Source organism: Harmonia axyridis, chromosome 2 (assembly GCF_914767665.1).
Source record: "Harmonia axyridis chromosome 2, icHarAxyr1.1, whole genome shotgun sequence".
In the NCBI taxonomy this organism is placed as follows: Eukaryota; Metazoa; Arthropoda; class Insecta; order Coleoptera; family Coccinellidae; genus Harmonia; species Harmonia axyridis.
In genome coordinates this window covers 17,810,351-17,835,341 of record NC_059502.1, presented here as the reverse complement: position 1 = coordinate 17,835,341, position 24,991 = coordinate 17,810,351, and the positions used below count along the sequence as shown (strand labels likewise).

At 38.1% G+C, this 24,991-nt stretch overlaps 1 protein-coding gene across 2 annotated transcripts in view; it reads right to left on the bottom strand.

The window, feature by feature from the left end:
• LOC123671995 overlaps positions 1-24,991 on the bottom strand; it is an 82,976-nt gene that overhangs the window by 22,384 nt on the left and 35,601 nt on the right. Inside the window, exon 4 of one of the 2 annotated variants that reach the window (XM_045605933.1) lies at positions 24,330-24,374. The exons of the other annotated variant lie outside the window; for it this stretch is intronic. Coding sequence (XP_045461889.1) covers positions 24,330-24,374 — 45 coding nt within the window. The remainder of the gene's footprint in view (positions 1-24,329; positions 24,375-24,991) is intronic. 2 annotated transcript variants of the gene reach the window in all.

Here is a 24,991-nt window from a genome sequence, read left to right as displayed (position 1 = left end):
TTTGCCGAATTCGACAAATGGATATTTACGCATCCCTCAGAGCCTCAGACTGATTGGAAATATATCAGATCTGTATGTTCTTGACGCTGAGACGATAACAATAGAATCCAATATGTTTCCCCCGATACTAGACCAGGGGGAGGAGAAAAATTATCCCACGCATTTGCATTCTTATGAGAACCAGAGAGATTTATGACGAAGACGTGTCCCGCTTGCTGATCAGGCGTCCCAACGATCAAACGTCGGAGGGACGGATGAAATTAAGCCTGATTTTTGCTCCCAAAGTAATGGCGCAAAGTTTCGACAACTACCATAGCCGCCCACCCCTGTATCGCGGGGGTAGACGGATGCTGAATGAGAAATGACTTCGAGATTGGAAAAAATGAGCAATGACTTTCCCGCCACAACGATCATGATGTGGAAATCCTGGAAAATGGGGCTAGAATCCGTCAGCTCAGATATGCCATTTTCATTATCTTCAGTGCTGCATATCTATTCTCATGCAGAGGAGAAATGGGAACGTATTCATAAATTGTTATTTACTTTCGTATTATTCTTTCGTTCAATGCATCATTTTTAAAGAATTGGTAGTTAAGCAAATGGATCCCACATGGAGAATTGTACTGCATTGTCACGCAAACTTCTCACGTTATTCAAAGTAGATACTGTACTATCATATCTTGGAAAATAATTTAAAAAAAATCATTGTTTAAGAGATTGATCTGTCAGTATTTTTCAAGTGGAGGGGGGACAAAACTAATTTTCGGTGTTGCCAGAACGATTGAATGATAAGAAGAATTTAGGAATATTACAATAGTTCCAACTTTCAACGAAAGGAAGTACTTTACAAGTCTTTTCATGAATTTTCAAAAAATGAGTTTTGCCTCTTGTAATGATTTTAGTAGGATTCTTCGAAATCCCTCAGTTCTTTGTAGGGATATCATATCATCAATTCTTTTGCGAAAAACTAAAACATATTATCATTTTTTTTCATTCGCCAATTGCAATAAATAGTTTAATTTTTCTATTACAACCTAATTCTCAGTTGAAAATCCCAGCTTTGCAAAGGCAACAATGTAGACTTGTTGGTCATTAAAACTGAACTCGGGACTGTTCGAAACTAGTTCAGAATTCTTGCAGCTTGCTGGAGAAAAATCACAAGAAATGACTATATAACGTGAAACAGGTCATTATGCAACGCAGTGCAGTGTAATAGAGGTTTGCATTGAAATGTCAACGGGTTTTTTCCCCCGTGAGAGTGACCCTGGACCGTTATGTTGGACTGGCTTATCTAAGTGTCTAGTCTAGACTGGAAATATCTCCGTTCTCACTTTCTAACGGAAAAATGTCTGCTCTCCATTTCTACCAGAGCTGATGTTGAATCTCCTCTGCTAATTTAATCATCAGACGGTGAAATTCTACTAATCATTTCGCGAATATAAATTCGTTTCTATATCGAATATAATATTGAAATTATATCGAGTTCGAATCTTTAAATATTTCATAAGAATTTTATTACACGTTGAAATATTTCATAAAAGAATAAACTATTGAGTCAATTTTTTACAGTTATTCGAAAAAAACAACTTAAAAATTAAAATTTCGCGAACCGAAAGAAATTCGCATAAGTATATATTTATTTTATTGTTCGATACAAGGACAATCGTTATAGAAATGAACTGGGCGAATTGAATTTTTGAATTGGATTTTTGTATAAATTTCACGTGTGTGGGTGGGTGTAAGTTACGACATTCGCGACCTCGGCCCTGGTAATGACTTATGGACGAGGTTCACTTGGCAGCGAAGAGGACGAGATTGTTTTGACAAGTTAGGTGTCATTCTGAATTAGTACCACTCTGGACAGGCGAACAAATTGGGTTCCACACTTTATTACCGTAGTATTCCGCAAACTAAATAAATTCTATTCTACTTATCAAATTCAAGGTTACGCGTTAAAAGTTGGACACCCTAATGTTTTGACATGTTCCATTCATTGCAATGCGGATTTGACAGGCTCTTGAGATAAGAAATAAAATCGTTGATATTTCATTCAGTTGGCAAACTATTTAACGATAAAGTGAATCGAAATTCTGAAGTAAAAATAAATTAAGAAAGATTTGACGATGAACAAATTCTTTATACATCGTCAAATTTACAGAATCCAATTATAGAACGCCTAGATGAAGTGAGATTCATATGATAATGAAGCCAAGAAGTGTTCAGCGAGGTCACTGTCTGGATGGGCGACCGAACCCCTTAAGTCTTGTCAAACTCCAAATTGCGTTTCGAAATCCAACAGCGATTTTTCCTGTGACGCAAGCCGATCAAACACGTGGAGTCTCCCGCGTCCTTGACACATTATTCCCGAACCGCAGGATTCGGGTCGCCCGTCCTTATCTAAACGCGAAAATTAAAGAGCCCGACTGCTTTCCACGCAAAACTACGCAATTTTATCGTAGGCGGTCATGCGTCCTACCGCGTCCGACCGTCATTATCATGGCCAACGCGATACGTCTGGCCGAAACCGGCGTCCGCAGAATTGACAACGAAGAATGACGATTGTTGTACTACTACAGGCCTAGAGAGAATGTCATTCATAGTTCGTTGTTCACGTAATATCCGTTGAGCGGGCAAAGGAACTGTTAATTGAACGTTCCAGTCACGAGTCCATTCAGGCCATGAACGGTATGATGGGATAAGGATGCTAACTTGAACATCCTCTCCTATTCCAACTAGATGGATTTGAGACGGACGATGAACCAACAGTTTAATCCGCACCTGTTATGATAGCATTCGAAAGTACATTAGGACAACACATGATATAGCGCAGTTGGTATGCAATCGAGTTTCGATGCGCGAAGCCCTAGGTTCAAACCTGGGCAGAGTTCAGGTGGAAATTTTATATGGATTATATTATAGAACTTTAATGCAGTGATTCTTTCTCTCTGCAAGTATAATGTAATATTAACGAATGAATGAACTTACTTGGTGCAAAATCTTCACGATAAATTTGAGGGTAACAGAGCAAACGAAAAAGTTGGGATCGAGAGGAACCACTTAAAATGTGAGCTCAATGAAATTTTACAACCTGTTGACGAAATGAGTGCAAAAATTTTTAGGAGGTAAATCTTTATCGAAATTTAAAAGGGGTTGATTAATAAACAATAGCTTCTTAGGCATTTCCTTGAAAAGGAACAAAGAATAAACTTATATTATTAAAAATATTCATAAGTAAGCTTTTCATAATATGCCCACAAAATGCCATTCCTTGAAATCTTTAGCAATTTACAGAAAAGAAAAATTTTTTGAGTGTGTAGCAAGGAAAGCTTTTGTTCTTAAGAAGGACCCCCTTCAATTTTCGAAAAAGATTCACCCCCTAAAATCTTATTTGGTAATATCCTGTAAGTGAAACAAAATATGCAAAAATGAATCACTAAATAAAATAGAAAAGTAAAAAAATAATAATTTAGTGAAAATTACCTTATTTTTATCTTATTTATAATGAATTTCCGCCAAGTAATAATCGAATCGATTAAAAAAAGATAAGTCAGTGTTCGATTATTAGTAGTACAAGCATAAATGAGCGAGCAATCGAAAAACAACATGAGAATTTGTCACCTGCCAAATATTATGTTCGAACATAGCCTCGATTGTAAATTGTCGATTAATGTAACTGGGAAGTTTGTTATGTAAATCTCCTAAAAAACAAAAGACATCGAACACGGAAATTATCCGGTCATATTCGATGTTAAGGACAAGCGGCCAATAAAATGAATGATGTATTAAAACTGAGAATCGTGGAACTCTTCAGGTTTGTTCACCTGTTTCGATGACTAGTTCTATCGAAATTTCGGATTCAAGGGCGACCGACAAGCGTATAAGAGAGAACGCTTCCTCTGAATTTTTATATCCTATGGAAAAGGCATTAGTTATAAATATGCAATTACACGCCACGCTGAATGGAGCCGGCGATTTTAATGATTCAATTTCGACTTTTACCTCTTTTTTTTTCTCGGCCGATGTTTAATTAACCAACATATGTCAAGAATGGGCGCGGTTTTTGACGATTGTGACGATAATTACGTCTCTACGGACACCGCGAAGTACCGAAATAGCGTGTCGAACGGAAATATTCCGTTCGAAATATACAGGGCGTCCCAACAAAAAATTTGACCCCCAAAGAAATCAGAAATTTCAAATTTTTTAAAAAACAGGTCAACTTCTGTTTTGGAGGAGACAAATTTCCATCATGAGTTTGTTTTAAAAAAACCACCCCATGAAGGTGGCATCAACCCCCAACATTTTTGAATAGGGGAGATATGTCGAGTTAGTTCGAAAGTTATTTATGTTCTGTGTAGAACCCAGTTTTTTTCACTATTGGTTCACATCCACGAAATAATGTATTATTGCACATCTGAGGGTTGCAACAATTGTCTCTAAACACCGCAGTTGAAATTTTCAACAAGCGGCAGTGTTTTAGAGTGTTACAACTGACATCGCTTATTTTAATATATTTTTTAATTGGATTCGATTTTGTCCATTTCATGTACCCATTCAAAAAGGGTGAATATTTCACCAACTTCCCCAATTTAAGCGAACAAACTTGATCGTAACACAACATAAACATCCTAATAGTGGGAAACCTGGCTTTAATTTCACGGCTTGAGGGCATAACGTCCATTGTACAGATCTTGAAAGGAAAACTGTCTCTTCCAGCGGCTCATTCAATAAATATGAGTTTTCCCGAGTGGGCAACAAACATTCGCAAACGACGTGTGTGGTATAGAACAATTACTGACGTTATAATTTAAAACAGGACCAAGTCTCGTTTCCAATTAATGCAAGTTAGGCATTCGAGGCAATTAGGGCCCAGCCAGGACCACCGAAGCTTAATTAAAGGATGATTGTAACAAAATTTCGATCGGGTTCTGTATATATCTTGACGCGTCCGAAATTTGGCAACATTGGAAAATATCCCTTCAATCTTTTTAGTTGAATTCGGAGATAGAAAATAAAATTGCAGCTTTATTATTTTCGACGTTGAAACACGCGTCAGATGGAAGAATTTAATACATTGTAGATGATTACAGGCGCCTTTCAGACTAAACAAGGAATTTTTGAATTATGTAGAAAAATACGACACGTTAATTGGCCACGAGCGCAATCATTCCCAAAAACGCATAGTAAGCGTTTTCGAAATCCGAAAAGTTTCCTAAACGCGGCGAATTTATCGAGGAACAGATCAAGGACCATCATCTCAGCACTGGCCAACTCTCTGACACATTAATTAAGAACGAAAGTAAATTATATAAACTGCGATAACCCAAATCCGCTACAATGTGATAACTGCGTTATTTCGAAAACGATCAGAATCCAGATTTTTCCCGTACGTCGACTGTGTTTATTCGGCGCCTATCGGCGGAATATGGGTCATCGCGATAAAATCATCGAAATCGGCTGAAAAAAACGTTATGTAACGTGACAGGTTCGAGTGACCTATTGAGGAAAACGATAGGATTCGAGATTTGAAAAACGATAAGAAAGCGTATCGCGTAGGTATTTGCACAACGAAAATTCGCAAGCTTGTTTCCTGTTTCGAAATGCTCGAGATACCTAGTCTCTTTTTTCAAAACTATCGAAGATATCTGATCTATTGACTCTGCTTATTGCTGAATCATTGCGAGCGAAAAATAACATTCACACATTGCTGGAATTTTATAAAAACTAGCTGGCGTCGTCTTGTAATAAACATAAATAGAGGGAGCATATGTCATTTTCAGTAAGCAAATTTTGTCCCCAACATGAACTTTCAGATTTGACATGAAGCGCGCGGAAGTGAAAACATATCAGTGATACGATATTTCACTCAATTCGCGAGTTTCCCCACAAAATACGCACTTCTTATGTCCCATAGTGAATCAACGTTTCATATCAACTCAAAATATATTGAAATAAATAACTAAATATATCAGAAATTCAGAAAACCAACTTCAAGCGCGCCAAACGACGTGAAACAACGGATGACACTAGGAGGGCAATAGTTGCCAAACCTTGGATTTCAGCAGGTAGATACAGAAAATAATAAATATTCTGCTTATTATAAATTCGACAATTAGGAAAAATATCGGATCCCAAATATTCAAATTTGCATATTTAATTGGAAATCACTCAAATAAATATATTTCATTCAATATAACATACATTCATAAAGATATAGTAAAATTGTGGATTTGAAAATATATCACAATCCGACAAAGTAATCTAACCATGTTGGGGACATGTAAAAATTGCGTATACCCCCGCTAGCTACGTTTGTTACTCCATGCCGCCGACAAATCCAATGAATCATAGTCGAAACAAAAAATCTGCCCAATCTTTCTCGAATTATAATGTTGCAACCAACCGGTGGACTTTGTTTTTAAATGTATAGATTACACAAATCTGAAAACTGCACATTCCTGTGCAGCTTCCGACCTGAACTGATTCGACAACTCGGGTCAGCGTGTTTCGGTCTCTCATTACACAAGCCACAATCCGTAGAAGCAACGCTGAGAACGAGTTCATCGAAGATAAGAAAAATAGATTCTTGCGGGGACAGATAACATTTATTCCTGTCGTGTTAGTATTATCGCAGCGTGTACTTGAACAATTGCGGTGTGAGCAGGAAATAGGAAGGAACTACTTACAGGAACTGATTAAGGCGCCTTTTCCACCGGTTCTTTCAATTGGGAAACTACGCTGAGAAGCGGAATCGGTGAATGAAATTCCGAAGTTGAACTACACGTAAAAAAGATAAAGGTATAAACTAGATAAGACAGATATATCGCATGAAGCAGATTAACGAATCAAATCATCCTATGATACTTCACACGTGGAAAAACCTATGATAATATGCTTATAATTAATTCAGCAACAAAACAAATTCGGATTAGCATTATGATTATTTGTTAAAAATGCTAAGTATACGAGTCCATTGCAATTAAATTTGTTCTTCATATGGTCGAAATGTACTTCCAAATGAACCAAATTAAATCAGCAATAATGTCTACAATATCAACTAACCGAAACGAGAATTTTACCCACGAGAAGTTCCAAGCTCATCCATACAGTCCCTCCTCCTTATCTAAGATCTCATAACGATGTAGTTTCGACGTTTCAAATCCGAATTAACATAATAAAACAATTAACCGTACCAAATTTGTCGTTTTTAAAGAATAAATTTCTCATCAAACGTAGAAAAAAATGTCCACTTCCTTGCCGGTTTCAAGGAATCTCCAACTTATACTGAAAATTATATGAGGCCACTCTGGCAGCTTACGACTCGGAGGTAGAAAGGTTGAATTTTGATCCCTTGGAATTTACCTTAAAATCGATGAAAGTTGATGGACTACCGAAAAGCGGAACAACCTGGCGAGAGTTGATCAATTCTTGAAGAAAGTTAGCGAAATTAATTTAAAAGAATGACAATTAAGTAAAAATTTCATTCTTTCTTTAATTAATGTTAATTTATAGAATCTGCCGAAGGCACTTACTCACTCGACAAGTGATCGGTCACAATCTCGATCTTATCGATGATATATGATATTTTATCGATTGGTGGCAGGTCTGGAGAGCGAGAAGTCCATGCGAACCGATTATACATAATCGAGTGCCATCTACGAGATAGCGATCGAATTTAGACCGGTTTGATGCGCGCTAAATGCGCCAATTCAACGTCGGCAGAGGTCGAGAGATAGGCCGGATAAGAGTCGACGTCTCAGACCGAAATAAATCAAAAGAATCATCTCGTTTATTTAGGCGACGACATCGTTTCCCACGACGTAAAGTGCACCCGTGACCTTCGCGGTACCAAGAGCAATCGAAGGAGATTAAATATTAAAAAGGGCGACCGGATGGAATGAACCGGACGAAAAACAAACACAGACCGAATGTGTTTTGTTCTGTACCAATTATTGTTTGATCGGCTCACACGCGTCTAGACGGTGTCCTGATTTGTTTGCAGACATTCGGTCTTGCCCAATAATATTGGCGGTGGACGAAGGTCTGATTGGTATTTTTGGCTAAAAAAAAGGTCAAGTACCTAAACACACTGCGTTTGGTGGTTGTCCAATCCTCGAGAATTCAATATTTGTTTTTCTTTGAAAGGTTTCCAAAGTGATTCAGTCAAGTTGCTTCAATGAAATTATGCTGATTCTCAACAAGTTCGTATTTCCAATAGTAGTAAATGTCAATCGATTATCCTTTCTCCATAACTCTCTAACTGCTTCTGAAGCAATACCAGGACTTTACTGCTGTTCAAATTGCGTAGACATCATATTTTTTTCAAATGTTGCATTCCAACATCATAAATAAGCAGATCTGAAGTGCCGAGACAATATCCATACGCTGTGTTTTAAAATTTAAATACATTGTGGTAGATTGATTCAGTACTCGGAGAATTGCAAGGAAAGAATGAGTAAGCCCTATGTTCTTCTTCTGAATCAAATATGATAAATTTCAATTTTTTTTTCTAACGCTTTACATACATGATGATTTTCACATCAAATTTCAGCAATTTTGCATGAAACTTTGATCTGCCTTTTTTACAACTACGTAAATTTTCCTCGTACACTTTCCGTTGACTGCCACGTTTCGACGACTTCATTTAACCAATCGCAATTTTAGCAATTTCGTATCTGGGCGGAGCTACGCGATTTCTTGAGTTGCGATTGGTTAGATTAAGTCGTCGGAACGTAGCGGTCGACGGAAATTGTCCGAGGAAAATGAACCTTTACTTATTTCTATTAGCTTCAATTTGGCTCGAATCAGTGTGGTTCACTTGTATTGTATAGAAAATGTTATTTATTTCAACCAATATTAATCCCAAGCGAAAATTTGATAGTGGTTTAATGCAGAACCTTGCTTAAGACTATTGAAGACATTTTTAAGCCCATTCTTGTCACCTCTAGTCCACTAGATTTCACTGACAACGTGAACTTAGCTCATAGTAGCACCATCTACAAGAATTAACGTAGATAACGAAAAGCTTGGACTTGGTATAGGTATTGATGGTTTGAGGTTCAAGAAGAACTGTTCTACCTTTTTGATCTACGCACCAAAACCAGCATAAACCCTTCTGAATTTAGCGCTCCAATTAGTTCGAAGCCAAATAGACCAAAAATTCATTAATGGAGACGTTTCTCGAGTGTCGGCCGGCAAAGCCTCGCGTGTATGGCGCCCTTAGGAGCTCCCTACGGTCGGGAACCAGATAACAACTTGGACAGGTCGGAACTCGTAGCCGCGTCAAAAAGGTCACGAGACGCCTTGAATTAACCAGAGCCAGAGTACCTTGCCTGCCGTCTGGCGTCATCGTTCCTTCGTACTGTCCAGTCTTTTCTTCGGGCCAAGTGCTTGAAATGCGAGGAGAAAGGCCTGTCGGCGAGAACCTGTAATTTCGGCGATCACTTGCGGCTTGTTTGGGGTAACGAGGACCGACTTGGTTTTCACAAGTGGGTAGGAGAATTATTCGCACGCTTCGAAACGAAAGGAAGAAAATTCGACAATACCTTTTTTTTTTCAGGTAACCCAGTAATATCTCAAGCGTGAAAGGTGAATAATTTTCCACAAATTTATATTCAACTCCTGCTGAGTTGATGCAATGACAAAAAATGAATTTCTCTTACGTGGGAAAAAGTTTCCTTCAATTACAAATAATCATGAGTTTATTGAAATACCCAAAGTCCAAAAAAATAAACCAATTCATCATAAAGCGGACGACAAGACACTTAAAAAAATAAGTCTCATGTTAAGATAAACATCATGAGAAAATCAACGAAAGTACCAAAAAAAAAAAAAATCTGGGAAGCTCCATACAGGGACACGATTTCCGGAGAAGAACATCAGAAATTTCGACCCGAATGACCGTTTTTATGTTCGATTGTTCCGCGATCTTATCGTACGGCAAATCGGAAGATGCGTGGCGTTCCCGCGACGACTCTCTGTGCGTTCCTGCGGTGGTAGCAGCTGCCAAGTCGTCCCGTTCTTCGTTTGTTTCCTATTCTGTAATCGTTTCGCTTTCGACGGATGTTGTTCCGCGCATCTTTTTTTTTTCCTCCTTTTCTTCCGACCAGACGCAATTGTTTGTGCACAATAAAAATTATTTGCATCTTTCGACGCGGAGGGGGCTGCGTTGCCGCGGAAGTGTACGGGGTGTGCTCGAAAATCGACACGGATGTCTAGAAGTTTACTTCCTTGTCTACCGAAGCTAGAAGCTTCAAGAGGATGTATGGTCGGTTTTAATGAAATTTGTCATGATTCGTTTTGGTTTTAGATGACCTCTTACGAATTTCAGTTGTACTAGTTGAGCACGCGCAGAGGTGAAATTTCTGGGACTATATCCCGACTTCTAGTAGCCTGAGTTTGATGAAAGTTGGAATAGTTATTTGGATTGAGCCATCAGTAGTTCCAGAGGAGTTTCAGTTCTTCCGGATATACTGAAGCATTGCGCTTATGCAAATGTGAAATTGCTGAAATTTCAAAATCTACTAGTCTGAGTTTGATGAAATTTGGTTAGTTATTAGGATTGAGCCGTCAATAGTTCCATAGGAGTTTGAGTTCTTCCGGAAATACTGAAGCATTGCGCATTTGGAAACGTGAAATTGCTAAAATTTCAGCTTCTACTACTCTGAGTTTGATGAAATTTGGTAAAGTTATTAAGAGTGAGCCGTCAGTATTTCCATAGGGGTTTCAATTCTTTCGGATATACTGAAGCATTGTGCATTTGCAAACTTGAAATTGCTGAAATTTCAGTGAGTTTGATGAAATTTGATATATGTATTCAGGTGAATGGTTCCACAGGAATTTAAGCATGTATAAATCAGAACTTTTCGGGCGATAAGTGTTAGTGTCAAGGGCTGATTTTTTAGGAGCAATGACAGGGAAGCATAGCATCAAAGCCATCGGCGGGTATTCCGGTTTCTGCCAAGAAAATCATCGAAATGCCGACCAGTTACGGATTCGCGAAGCGGTTAATGAACGTCATAAATTGCGGGCAATCAAGATGCATTTAAGAAATTTTCGACCGGTCCTCTCTAATTGGCAATGATGGGGACCAACATACCGTTGAACGACATTTGGACGGACGGCTTTCACGGGGCACTCTCAGCGACTTTAAACATCTTCGCTCTCTAGATGATTCCATTAAGACCAATATGCGATAAAGATCGAGGGTTCCGGTGAATTCCAATCATCTACAGAGTGACCGCCCGGTTTTAGAGGAAGATTAGAGGTTAGGAGCCGATCGGAGTGAATGATGGCATCATCTGGTTTATTCTGACAATTCAACTGGCCGTCGATACCAATTTAATTTGGTATATATGAATGGGCGTGGCGGTAGGGTCTTTATTGCCCTTCGGGATTGATTCTCGAAGATCGGAAGTCGATCAACAGTTTAACGATCTATCTGGAGGATGAACACGACAAAACACGTAGAAATTGAGAATTGAAAAAAATATAGAAATAATTTCAACAAAACCTATGAAATAACTCAATACTCAATCCAAATTTCATCAAAATCAGACAAGTACAACGAGAAATGTAGAAGTTTCACTAATTTCGCATTTGAGCGTGCTCAAGAAAAAAAATCAATACCAAATTTCATCAAAATCAGTTAGGAATTGTGACTATTACAAGGAATTGTAGCCAATTAACCACACATAAAAATACTCTAGTAGTCTAGTGGATGGGTTTGGCACAATCATTCCTCATTCTTGGCAAGCTGAAAATTCTATGGAAACATTATTAACCAAATTTCATCAAAGCCAGGAAAGGTCCTGTGAAATTACTCAATATTCAATCCAAATTTCATCAAAATCGGGCTTGTGCAACGAGAAATTTCATATTTGCGAGTGCTTAAGAGCTGAAATGAAATGAAATTTGACCCAAACCGAATATCAATACCAAATTTCATCAAAATCAGATAGGAATTGCAGCCATCCGAATGAAATGAGAGATTTTCCTTCCCTAAAATGATTAAAGAGGCTTTCGGTTGACTCGGAATCTAATTGACCTTGACACTACAGAGTGAAACCAGTATAGTTCCAACCGACTCGGAACCGCCTGAGAGATCCTTTTCTAAATCCCATCCTTAATTGGTCACAATAAATATAATCATATCGTCTTTTATTCACCCAATTCCGATGTCTAATTATTACGGCGGATGTTTGATCTCTCGACAAACAGTCGCAATTAAGCCGAGACACCACTAGGAAGAAAATCCCATTATCATAAACGACGTGCATCACTGATTTCACAGACTGTTGGTTGTTCGCTTGTGCACGTTCCGAAGATCTTCGAACTCTCCAGGATTTTATGTGATAACATTTTAATGATCGACCAAGGAGGGAGTGCAAACTGGAATTCTTCCTAATGCGCCTCTTGAACCATCACTGGCAATTTACTCGCCATAGAAACGAGCACAATATCAGCGAATGCTCTATGATTCAACAGGAAAGGATTCATTTATAAGTTTGGGAGTTTCCTTTCGTCACGTAGACCTCAATCGTTATCCTCAATTATTGTCCGCGAACAAAAACTTGAATCCCCTATTGTTCTCTATGCGAAAAATGACATCGGTAAAGCAAAGTTCGGTGTTCCGGCCAGAACACAGAACGTCTTATCTGCGAGGGGTGGCCAAATCCCTTGGACCTTGATCAACTTCGTACATTATCGCGGTTATGACCTCATACCGGAATACAACGGGCCTGTTATATCATTTCTGACGTACAGAATTAACCATCGTGTATCTAATCCCATGGCTAGTCAACGAGGGGAACGCAAACCATGATTTACGATAAGATAGAGTTGGCTGATCATGTAGGAGAGATGAGTTAACCACGTGGGAGTAACTGGTCTACCGGATGATTGATCTGGTGCTGGTTACCGTTAAGAAGACTGTATCGGTTTGCACTGGGTGGGGCAACGCTTGGATCAAAGCCTGATTAGTGATTAGTCTAGATAGGATTTAAGGATCTAATCGCTAAGGCGTAAATCGGGGGAATATGGTGGTAAAAAAGCTTTAATATCTAAATCTATTTTAAAAACAACTAGACTATTATGATTGGCTTTTGCGTTTATTTTATAATAGAACGTCTTTGATTTAAAAAATTTTATCCAAACAAGGTAAAAATCACTGACGAAGAATTCAATTCCATCGATCATAACTTTATAACTTAGGTTTGAAGGCCAAATACGCGATCTTTAAGTTCATAAATGTACAAAATACCTAATGTTTCCAGAAATATAATCAATTAAAATATCACAAGAGCATAGACAATATTCGATTATACACCGGTTCACGAGAGCGCAGCTCGAGTGGTGTTTCGCCAACTACGTCGAGTGAAGAGGTTCGTATAATCGAAATATATTGTGTATGCTCGAGTGGTATTCGTTACGATTATATAACGAATAATTTCAATAACCATAACCAAAGCACTGCATTTTGATAATTCAATGACATTTCACTGAGCTTGACTTTTATTTTTGGCGAACGTCCAAGAATGTTACTATGGAAATGATCACAATATGGAAGGAGGCGAAACACCAAAACGATTATACCACGTCGTCAAGTAGTATATTCACTTATCAATACGCCGTAACTAGGGGAAATTTACGGATTCTATTGGTTCATCAGATCATGAGTTGTATAATCATGATTTTTTTGGCAATGGAAAGATACTGATCTGATGGAACTGAAATTTAATACCAAGTTAGCTGTACAATAAAGATTCAAATAAAATCTCGTCACCACAAGTTTTGTTTCACATTTAACTGTGAAAGGGATGATGAAGTTAACATACATTAAAAGTACTCGCATAAAGTAAAGTAAAGAGAGAAAAAATGATTTCAATGTTACACGGATTTCATATACAAAATCCACTCAACGCTAAAGGTTAAATCGTAGATAATTGCCGAATTATTTGGATTCAGATAAAAAAAACTCGGATGACATCTGCCGACGAGCCGAAAACACGAAATCTCTCATAGAGATCTCGAGTACGTTTGCCTCCATTCCCCACATAAAGCATTATCGTTAGAAAGCAATAATAGGAGCGACATTTACTGCTTTTCTATGACCGTAGAAACATCTTGCTGACCGCATAAATCTCATTCAACAATCGGCAACGTACTTCCTGGGGCCCCCATACAGTCCTATTGCGTACCGCCACCTTTCCATAAATCAAAACGAATGAAAGGAACACGGCTATTTCAGGGGTACGTAAACAATGGAATCCCATAGAAACTGCGGATCCATCTTTTCCTAGAACCGACGCCCCACATAAGTAGGGGATGCACGGTGCCCTAGGCCGAATGAAGCAATAACTTCAGCCATACGGGTACGAGGTTTGGCCCAAAACGATTCCAATTATATCCCCTATATTAGGTTTCAATGAGATATTAATTGGTGTGCTTTCTGCTGGACGACTTTTATTACTTCTTTGATACGTATGTTTGATCCGGAGAGAAGTTATGACACCACGCCAAGCTCTTTTAGCCTTTTCATGTCGAGAGGGCTCTTCTAAACGATACTTACATGGTGGCGTGATAAGGGCTCAATTTAAAAATGGGGGAGGTAAATAAATTGATACATTGACGCATACAACAATATACAGGGTGTTTCCTAAACATGCGGCAAAAATTCAGGGGGTTGTTCCTTGGACTATTTTAAGCATGTTTTGTCCTTGGATGATTTTTGAAAAACCTCTTTTTTTCGAAGATACAGGGCGAACAACATTTTTCATATTTTTAAAATTAATAATAGTTTAAATAAAAATGCGTACCGCACTGTGTTTACTAAGTAGGTACAATTTATTTTTAAATTTGTTTAACAACATTCCAATTACTAAAAACGGCCAGTTTTTTGACTAAAAATTGATAAGTGCAGATGGTAAAGGAATACACACGGTTTTCATTGCTGAGTGTAACTTAATAAGAAATGATCCTGGTGTTTTTGAAAGGGTTCGGCAGTCAATGAGGAGAAGATTGGATGCTTGTATGCTGGCTAGAGGTGGTCATTTTCAACAGTTTTTGTAGGTTGAGTTGAATTTTCATGTAATTTTTCATAATAAAATGTTATTATCTGAAATTTTGTTTCCCCTATATCTTCGAAACAAATAGGTTTTTCAAAAATCATCAAAGGACAAAATATTCTTAGAATAGTCCAAGGAACAACCCCCTGAATTTTTGCCGCATGTTTAGGAAACACCCTGTATATGTGGAAGTTTTCATAGGTTTTCGCGAATTGTTGGGAAAAATGCTTCTTGAAATAAAGTTTTTTCATATCTGAAAATAAATCTTAGTAATTCTTACATTTTAGAATAAGAGTGTTGAATAAAAAAACTGCAACGTCTATGAACACAGTAGATATGCTAGCTTCAAACTCAAAGTAATAAACATAGATAGAGGGAGCATGTTTCATTTCAGTAAGCAAATTTTGTCCACAACATGAACTATCAAATAAGACATGAAGTGCGCGGAAATTCAAACATTTCAGTGAAACGATATTTCACTCAATTCGCGAGTTTCTCCAAAAAGAACGCACTTCTTATGTCCCATAGTGAATCAACGTTTCATATTAACTCAAAATATATTGAAATTAATACCTAAATATATCAGAAAACAAACTTCATGCGCGCCAAACGACGTGAAACAACCGATGACACTAGGAAAGCAAAAGTTGCCAAACCTCGGATTTCAACAGCTATATACAGAAAATAATAAATATTCTGCATACTATCAATTCGACATTTAGGAAAATATCGGATTCCAAATATTCAAATTTGCATATTCAATTTGGAAACACTCAAATAAATATATTTCACTCAATATAATATACATTCATAACGATATAGTAAAATTGTGGATTTGTAAATATATCACAATCCGATAACGTAATCTAACCATGTTGGGGACATGAAAAAATCGCGTATACTCTATGTTCATTACTCTATGGCTTTAACCTAAGAATATCAAAACTGAGACGAAAGCAACGAAATGTTCAATTTAACGGTAGTACATATTTGATGGTGAGGACGCGAAATCGACTAGAAAAATTGAAAAAAATGGATGATCTTAATTGCCGGTTTTCGTCTTATAAGCCGTTTAACTAATAATTGTATCGAAACAACCAACCATCTCATTATCGGAAAATCACCTGCCATTTAATTCTACGGTAGAACCCTTAAGAAAAAAAAAAACCTGATCCAACAGTTCATAATTTCGTGGCCGATAAGAGTCAATCGCAAAAATTGGCCTTAGTCGAGACCACAGACTTTCTAACCTATTTTGTAAGTCAATGAGCATCCACGGGAGTTCAATTAAATATGGATTCGACGTATTATAAATATATATAATTATGTACTGTGAAATTATAAATTGCGGCTTATGCAACTAGCTGTGCGAAAATTCAGCAGGCTTGATCGTTGGAAAGTGGGTTTTGATCTCTTTGGCAAATGGAGGAAGAGAATGATTCTTGTCGTTGTGGGTTCGAACGTATGTCGAATTAGGTACTCCCACTTGAAGTTCTGAGAGTGGAAAATCACGTTGACAGTTAGATATCCGCGATATCGACGGATATACGGGTGGCTCACATAAAACAATCTTGACGAATATTTCTGTAACATCCCCATAAGCAAGAATAGTAAATGACAATAATTTTCGACTCTATTTATTTATTTCGTGATCTGAAAGCACTTTCAAGTGAAAATAGACTTAATTCAACGTTTTCTGGAGAATCTCATAATTACGTAAATATTCAGCTGGAATGTTCCACCCTGTATTCCTCCTTGTGTGAATTAGAGTTCCTGGAGTTGTCCTATCCGATAGGCAAACACAGAATTCCTTTCGCCCTCCGAGCAGAACATGACGTAATGAAGCAATTAGGCCAGAAAGATCGATGGTACCAAGCCCTAATTTGCATATATATCCGACCGATTATGCTCATAAGCCGTAGAAATGGTCATCAACAGGACGAAAAAAAAACCTCTGAAACTAGTATCATTCGTTTGGCGAGTTGTCAGGGAACGATTTAGAATAGTCTGTCCGGAGTTGATCGACCTGAATTAAACTTTTTTTCCTAGTTGCTCCCATTGTTGCTTATTGAATTTCTACTTGTTTCTCTCGTACGGGCGTGGCACGACTAGGTGGGCGTGATCCTTTTTAATAATATTATATATATCGTCAATTAAGCGGCCTATCTAGATCAGAAATGGAGATTGCATACCGAAGAATGTTTCGATATTTCGAAAGGTCACATACCTCGGAGGTTCTCAAACTACAGTAACGCGGATGTATCAGATCTCTGCTTATAGTACCACATAGCCAGCTGATGAAGAGGAAGACACACATACGTATTCAATTTAATTGGTCTCCAGCCAGCGGTGAAAGCAAATTGTGCGAAACGTAAATATACCAGAGGAGATCGGTAAAGATTTTAGCGAAGAAATTCGCTCTTGCCTGCTTCGCAAGCTCAATATACATACATATAGGGAAGCCAACATCAATGAGTGTCTTGACCAGGAAAACTCACATTTAGGAAAATATTCGGCAGGACTTGTTCAATATGGATCAGCCTTGGTATATTAATTTCGGCAGACGAAATCCCATTTGCAAATTTTGGGACAAATTCTTTGTTCGATATAGTCATCCATCAATCTGTTTGGTTCGATAGTGCTCATGTTCATAAAAATTGATGCACAGCTTAACATTTCCATGAGAATTATCAGAGGGACTCTTAGATCCACACCTTTACATTGGCTACCAGTAGTACTATCACATATACTTCCACCTCATTTTGGTAGCAGTTGAAAGAAATCTTGGGCTAGAATTTCATTTCTACCCGAACTTATTTCCAATTGTATTTTACCTCCAGATACTACAACTGCCAGATTTAAGTCACGAAAACCTTTATGAATCAATACTTTCTTTCAATCTTATGAAATTGACTACAAAATTTGGCGTTCGGAATGGAGTTCTTGTAAGGTCGTCTTCAACGAAAATAAATCGTTGATCTTCCAGAGGAAGTTCAAGGTTTCAAGCCTTCTAGGAAAATTTGGTGTACTTTAAATCGACTTAGTACTGGTCATGGTCGTTGCAATAGTATGCTCTTCGAATGGTATTCTATTGAAAGCTCACTATACGAGTGTGGCGTAGAAGAAACCATTGACAACTTAGAAAATACTTGTCCAATCTATAAATGTCATGGTGATTTCCAAACTAATCAGTCAGTCTCAGATTCTTTTTTAGAATGGGTAGCTAACTTTGAATCAAGATAATGGAAACTAAAACATTTATTACTCCAATCTAGCTCTTTTTTTCCAGATTTAATCATTATATAATGCGTGTTCAACATTTGGTGTAAAAGAAGAATGGAAAAAATTCAGTTTGGATGAAGAGAAGTCATTCAATATAATTACGTCAGCTTATTCAGTAAAGAAATACATAAACCAATCACTACACCAATATAGGAAGACAGAGTTTTCGATGAGGTTTTTAGCAGTTCTCTTGTATCATAGGTTGAAATGTATGATGCCCCGTTCACATTTCCTCTGCCAATACTGAGATTTATCTACACAATCATTATTGTTTGAACAATTTTTTGTATTGCTCTTTCTCTATATATCATATTGTGACGTCCGATTGTTTGTTCATTTCCTCCCTATCCCTCGCCACCATTGGTCTAAACACACATTGCACCTGAGGGGTGGGGTGGAAGGTATACCATCCCCCTCTCGAAAAAGCTAATTAATTCGCCGAATTTATACGGATTTTCACACGAGCTGCAAAATAAACATCTGTCGAATTGGGTTAATCCCTACCTCCGTCCCTTTTCCCGAATAGGCAAGAACTCTCAAACAAAAGATCATCCTAACATGGGGTTCTCTCGATGTTCAATGCGGAAAAGGTGGCGGCCATTGACACATAATAATGGGTGTTGCGAACAAATTGTAACGTTTTTTATGTGAACGCGTACATTGCGTGGTCCCTTCCTGCCTTGGTCCGATGTAGAAGGCGAGGAGAAGAACATGAAAAAACGCGAAATAGATATACCTACGCCGGAAGTATCAGGTGTTTATGATGTACTAGTTGGGGCGGCTTATAGCAGGTATAGGGAGTTTTTCTTCGATATCGATGGCTTGTTCTCACGATGTAAACAAACCACTGTGGGTGTCGGAGGGAAATTTTTTACGCCCGCTTGTAGGTAGAAAAAACCGAGAAAATGGGCGTACCTCTCGATGTAGAGCCTGCTTGAAGCGAATCTAGGGATATTTGCTCGCCCTTCTGTTGCCAACAATTGTAATTAAAATTTAACGCTTTTAAAGCGTGAGAATATTTGGACAGCCAATTATTGATGCTGGTTTTGTGGCAAACCCGGGAAATAAATCACAGTCTGGCAACGTTGCTGCAAAACGAACTGGCATTAAAAAAGAACAGACTGGATTGACCTTAATTTTGTACTTGATTCCGAGTAATAAATGTTTCAAGGAGCTCCTGAATTGTAGGTACAAACGAAAATGTCAGATCCTTATTTTAAGAAAAAAAAATTCTAAACATAGGGTTGCAAACAGGGTTTTAGAGTTTGATTTTTTTCTCATAGCACCTTCCCTTCACAATATATTCAACTTGAATTTGGCTTAGATATTCCAATTTGAAGTTCTCATGTGCTATGCTAATTTTGAATGCAAATCTACAGTGCCTGCTTCTTTCTTCTAGAACTTTTTTTCGGTGAACTACTACTAGTAGTTTAGAAAAACGTAAAAATAACCTTTGGTCTAGTACTACAATTTTTGGTTCATACTAGTTTTGTCGTATCTGCTACCGATTTCGAAAAAAAAAATCAAACAAGTCACTAATAATCCATGGGAAAATTCAAATGATTTTAAAGATTCAGTTAGTTAGCTGTGATGAATAAGTTAATAAAAAGTTTTGACGAACTGGTATAATCATCACAAAAAAGTAAGACTACAAGAAACACCCTGTAAAGCGCTTGCGGGCTCATATTTGTAAGACTTTATTCTTAAAATTATTCAAGGAATCTCTCATTTCACTTTGTAGACACCCCCAATTTGGGAGTTTTCAATTTTAAATATCAAATAGCTTATTATTACAATTATTCAAAAATTCTGGTGCGTTTAATTTTTTGTATACTTTCGAGTATCGAAAAACCGGATATATTCGAGTCGAAATGTTTACATTTCCGCGAATCTGTTTTCGTTTAATAAAGCAGAGAGCAACCCCCCAACCAACCCTTGGTAAGTTATCGCGGTCCAGCGTACGATTGAGTGCTCGCCGCGGGCAGTAATTTTTGGATATTTCTGCCCGAAATTGGGAAATAAATTCTGCGGTCCCCCTCCCTTTAGTTCGTCCCATTTCGCTAAAACGTCTCGAAAACAATGTTGTCGGCGCCTTGACTTAACGTGTTGACGTAATGAGATTTATGCCTGCACCGTAAAATCTCTCCCCATAGTTCCTGTGGGATTAATGAAATTCCTATTCGCATAAAACGTTTTATAGTGCGTTTTATGTGGCCGGGGGCGACAGGAGATGCAAACAATCCATGGCTAATTCACTTTGAAGTCGCAGTTAAATCCTGTTGCGTTTCAGCCGAACGGCCTATACGTGTCGGAAGATGTTGCAAGCAATTTTGCCACCCAGGAAGTGGAAGGATACTAATCTTCTAATTTATCTTCCATTATTTACATTTCTGACCAGTGAAACCTTAGTTGGATGAAAGCCTCATTAATTCTCTGCGTCAAAAAGTATCGGTTTTCGGCTGCATCTTCTGCCGACAGTTAGGTTATCCCTAACTTCACTATTTTCTAGCTCTCAAATAAATGTTTTGGGATACTTCTATAAGAAAGGCATGGAAAATTAAATTTCGTTTATTAAATCTCATTCACTCCCCTTTTGAAAACTCAAATAATCATTTCTTTGTACTAGTACTCATTTTCAGTCGATAGCAGATATAAAAGGGAGTTCCGCGACAGCCTATTATAATTGATTCTTGAAAAATCCATTTCAAAATGTTTGGATAATTCATCGATGTAAGTGTATTACATCGAAAGCGACCTAATTTGAAAGCAATTAGGATGAATAATGCATATTTTGCGTATCGCCGACCAATTCCCGTACTTTTTCAAACTGCAAGTTTCATCGATTATAGAATCATTTCGATTAAAAATGGATCACCGTGCATCATCTCTCTAATGAATGTGAACCAAAACGCAAGACTTTAGGCCGCCTTAACAACGGGACATGTCACATTATACGACGGCCATACGCGGTCCGTAAAAAAAAATCGATTGTGAAAGGACAAAAAAAAAAAAATTGAACGCATTCCGATGCCCACCAATTAACTCTGCCAGTTCGAGGTTCCCCGAACGGGCGAGCGTCTTTTTGCCCGCGCCGGCATTTTTGCGCTCCCGTTACAAGTTCTGCCTATCAGTCAATCATCGAAGAATCGTCATCCGGCGGCCGGTTCTTCTTCTTCTTTGTACGAACCTCGTTAAAATTATTGTTTTCTTAGCAGGGCGTAACCAAACTGATGCGAACTGTCATTATACCACGTTTTTTCGTTTAATTTCGGCTAATTATCGGAGCGATGCATCTTTAATGCGCCCCCCGAGCGTTTTTTGCGCGAGATTGGCGAACCGGTTTTTTCCGAAATTCTGGCCAGTTTCTCGAGAAGGTGGAATTCGACGAGAAAGGTCTTTGCGCTGATAAATTTCTTAATTTGGGATAAGGGAACGTTGAACGCGGAGACTTTCACGGTGTCCCACGGAATTCATTTTATCGGCGAGTTTTTCATTTTTCAATTATTCGATGCAATCTGCTCGGAGATTGATCAGCGGTTTCCAATTAGTTAATTCGAGAATTTACCGTCTTCAGAGCAGGTCGACATTTCTCATTTTTTGGACGACGTATTCTGGTTTTATTGGTTGATTAATATAACCTGGTGAGGCCTGTTGGCCGTTCCATACGAAAAAAGGCAAAAACCCGACAGTTTTGGCGTTTTTTGATCGAGTCAACATACCGCCGATACCAGGAGAAATTTTTCCCCTCTTGGAATCATACTCTTGGCCCATATCGTATAAAAAATTCGAATAGAAAGCTTTGCTACCTCTGCGATCGATCAATATGCGAACACTCTGGGAATTTTATCACATCATATGAGGTAAGCTTCGGTGTTGACGGCTCCAGTGTTTTTGAATGAACATCGAGGTTGCGTAGGTGTTAAAAGTCATGAATGGAACAGGGCGAAGTGTAGGCTAGGCCGGCGTAACGGGAAGAACAGCCGGATTCACAGGGTCCAGACGACCACGTCCTTATGCATATTCAGGACCCCGTAATAAAGCCACGTGCCGTACTTTCGCCGTCATTCAATGTAAATCGGCAATTGCGACGAAATACGTTCGATGATTGTTGAATGAATTGTGAAAATCGAGCGCAAGTGGAAAATTTCAGCTGAGGTCACTACAGGTAAATGGTGTATGTGCGTTATTTGTGGAGAAACTCGTATCACTGATATCTTTTCATTCCGCGCTCTTCATGTCAAATTTGATAGTTCATGTTGGGGACAAAATTTGCTTTCATATCAATATTAGGCCAAATTAACGTGGTCTAAGAAATTTTTGGTGTCTGACACTCAGTAGAAAGCTCTGTTCGTTCAGGAATCACCTTCTCCTCTTTGGTACCGCTGGAACTAGGTTATTGGCTGTGGGACACCTCGTGGAATGTCGAATGCGGAAGGACCGAAGATTCCCAGCTCGCCCAGCCCACGGGGCAGAGCGTCTAACTCGACAGAAACTGATATTGCAACACGACTACAATGCCGATAGTCATCGCCAAGAAACGCATATTTGCAGAAGGGCAATGACACTCGGCCGTGTAGCGTGCGGTTTGAGATAGTCCCTTGGCCGTTGTTCGTTCATTCAGGCAGTGAAGGTTCGAGTTACGCGAAGAAGATTAGGTGCGACTAGGAACGTTCAACTTTGCACTAAAAATAGTTATCGCGGGTTCGGTTACTCTCGCTGCTCCCGGTGGAAACGCGTGCGTTGGGGTTTCCGAGAAAACGCTTTTCCAGGTTATGTCACGTCGCGTTGACCTGATAACGCCAAAGTTGCCGAGTTGGTGAAATATAAGGGCGTGTCGATAAGGTCGCGAAACAGCGAATTGGACAATCGGCGGCAATATCAAAGGATCTTAAATGTCTTGATTCGTTGTATTGCTTTTTAAGGCGCCCTATCATTCTTTACTGACATTTAGTTTCGGTTATACACGGTGTTGCTAAATTAGAGGTACAAACGATAATGAGAGATTCCCTGGGTTATTTTGAGAAGGAAAAGTCATGTAAACATGGGCCAGCAAACGCTTTCTTTTCGAGATACAGTTTGTATTTGGCGGAAAGTACCTGAGGCTACTAAACTTGTCATGTTTACACCACTTGAAAGAGCTTTCCGTAGTTGCAAAATATCTGCAATTTTGGGAAGTTCTTTCGATTTGAACAAGTTCGGTGGCACCTCAGAGATAGAAGGAGCATACGTCATTTTCAGTGAGCGAATTTTGTCCCCAACATGAACTATCAAATTTGACATAAAGCGCGGAAATCAAAACATATCAATACATTTCAATCAAATCTCGAGTTTCTCCACAAAGAACGCACTTCTTATGTCCCATAGTGAATCAACGTTTCATATAAACTCGAAATATATTGAAATAAATATCTAAATACGTCAGAAATTGAGAAAACAAACTTCAAACTGGTGAAATTGTGGATTTGAAAATATATCACAATCCGACAACGTAATTTAACGATGATTTGAAAACAACAATTTGAAATTTTGACAAATTATACATCCAATGTTTCGTGGGTCAATTTCAATTTTTTTTGGGCAATCTACTGTGCATACTATAAAATAATTCTAAGTCCATTCTAAGAAGCCAAACTATCAACGAGCCCGGTATATTACTTTTGGAGGTGATTAACCTTTATTGCCCCCTTCTCTTACATATTTGACGTTATGAATGAAAAAATTACCAACGCGATCAACCATCATTATTTACTAATGATAAACCTGTCCCCAAGCGATTACGCACGAACGCACTAAATCAATTATATAACCATTGTTTGATAAACAAACTTGTAAACAGCACTCTTCGAACCTCTTATCGGTTACAAAACTGCACTTCGCCAACACAACATAAATATGACACATCTCGATTAAGACTTACGTATGTCATTAACAGAGTTGCCGTCGGAAGTTTTCTAATTTCAATGCCAAAAAATTTTTACTCACCTAAGAAGCTCTTAACTGATTCACACCGAGGAGGAGTAGACCCACCTGAAACAAAAAATTGAATATAAATGCAAATTCTCAATGTAATCAGTGTTCGAAAAAATAAATAGACATCGATCACGCCCTCAGAGTAATAAACATAGATAGAGGAAGCATACGTCATTTCCAGTAAGTCCCCAACATGAACTATCAAATCTGACATGAAGCGCGCGGAAATGAAAACATATCAGTGATACGATATTTCACTCAATTCGCGAGTTTCTCCACAAAGAACGCTATTCTTATGTACCATAGTGAATCAACGTTTCATATTAATTCAAAATATATTGAAATAAATACCTAAATATATAGGAAATTCAGAAAACAAACTTCAAGCGCGCCAAACGACGTGAAACAACCGATGACACTTGGAGAGCAAAAGTTGTCAAACCTTGGATTTCAGTAGGTAGATACAGAAAATAATAAATATTCTGCATAATATAAATTCGACAATTAGGATAAATATCGGATTCCAAATATTCAAATTTGCATATTTAATCGGGAATCACTCAAAGAAATATATTTCATTCAATATAATATACATTCATAATGATATAGTAAAATTGTGGATTTGAAAATATATCACAATCCGACAACGTAATCAAAACATTAAAAATTGCGTG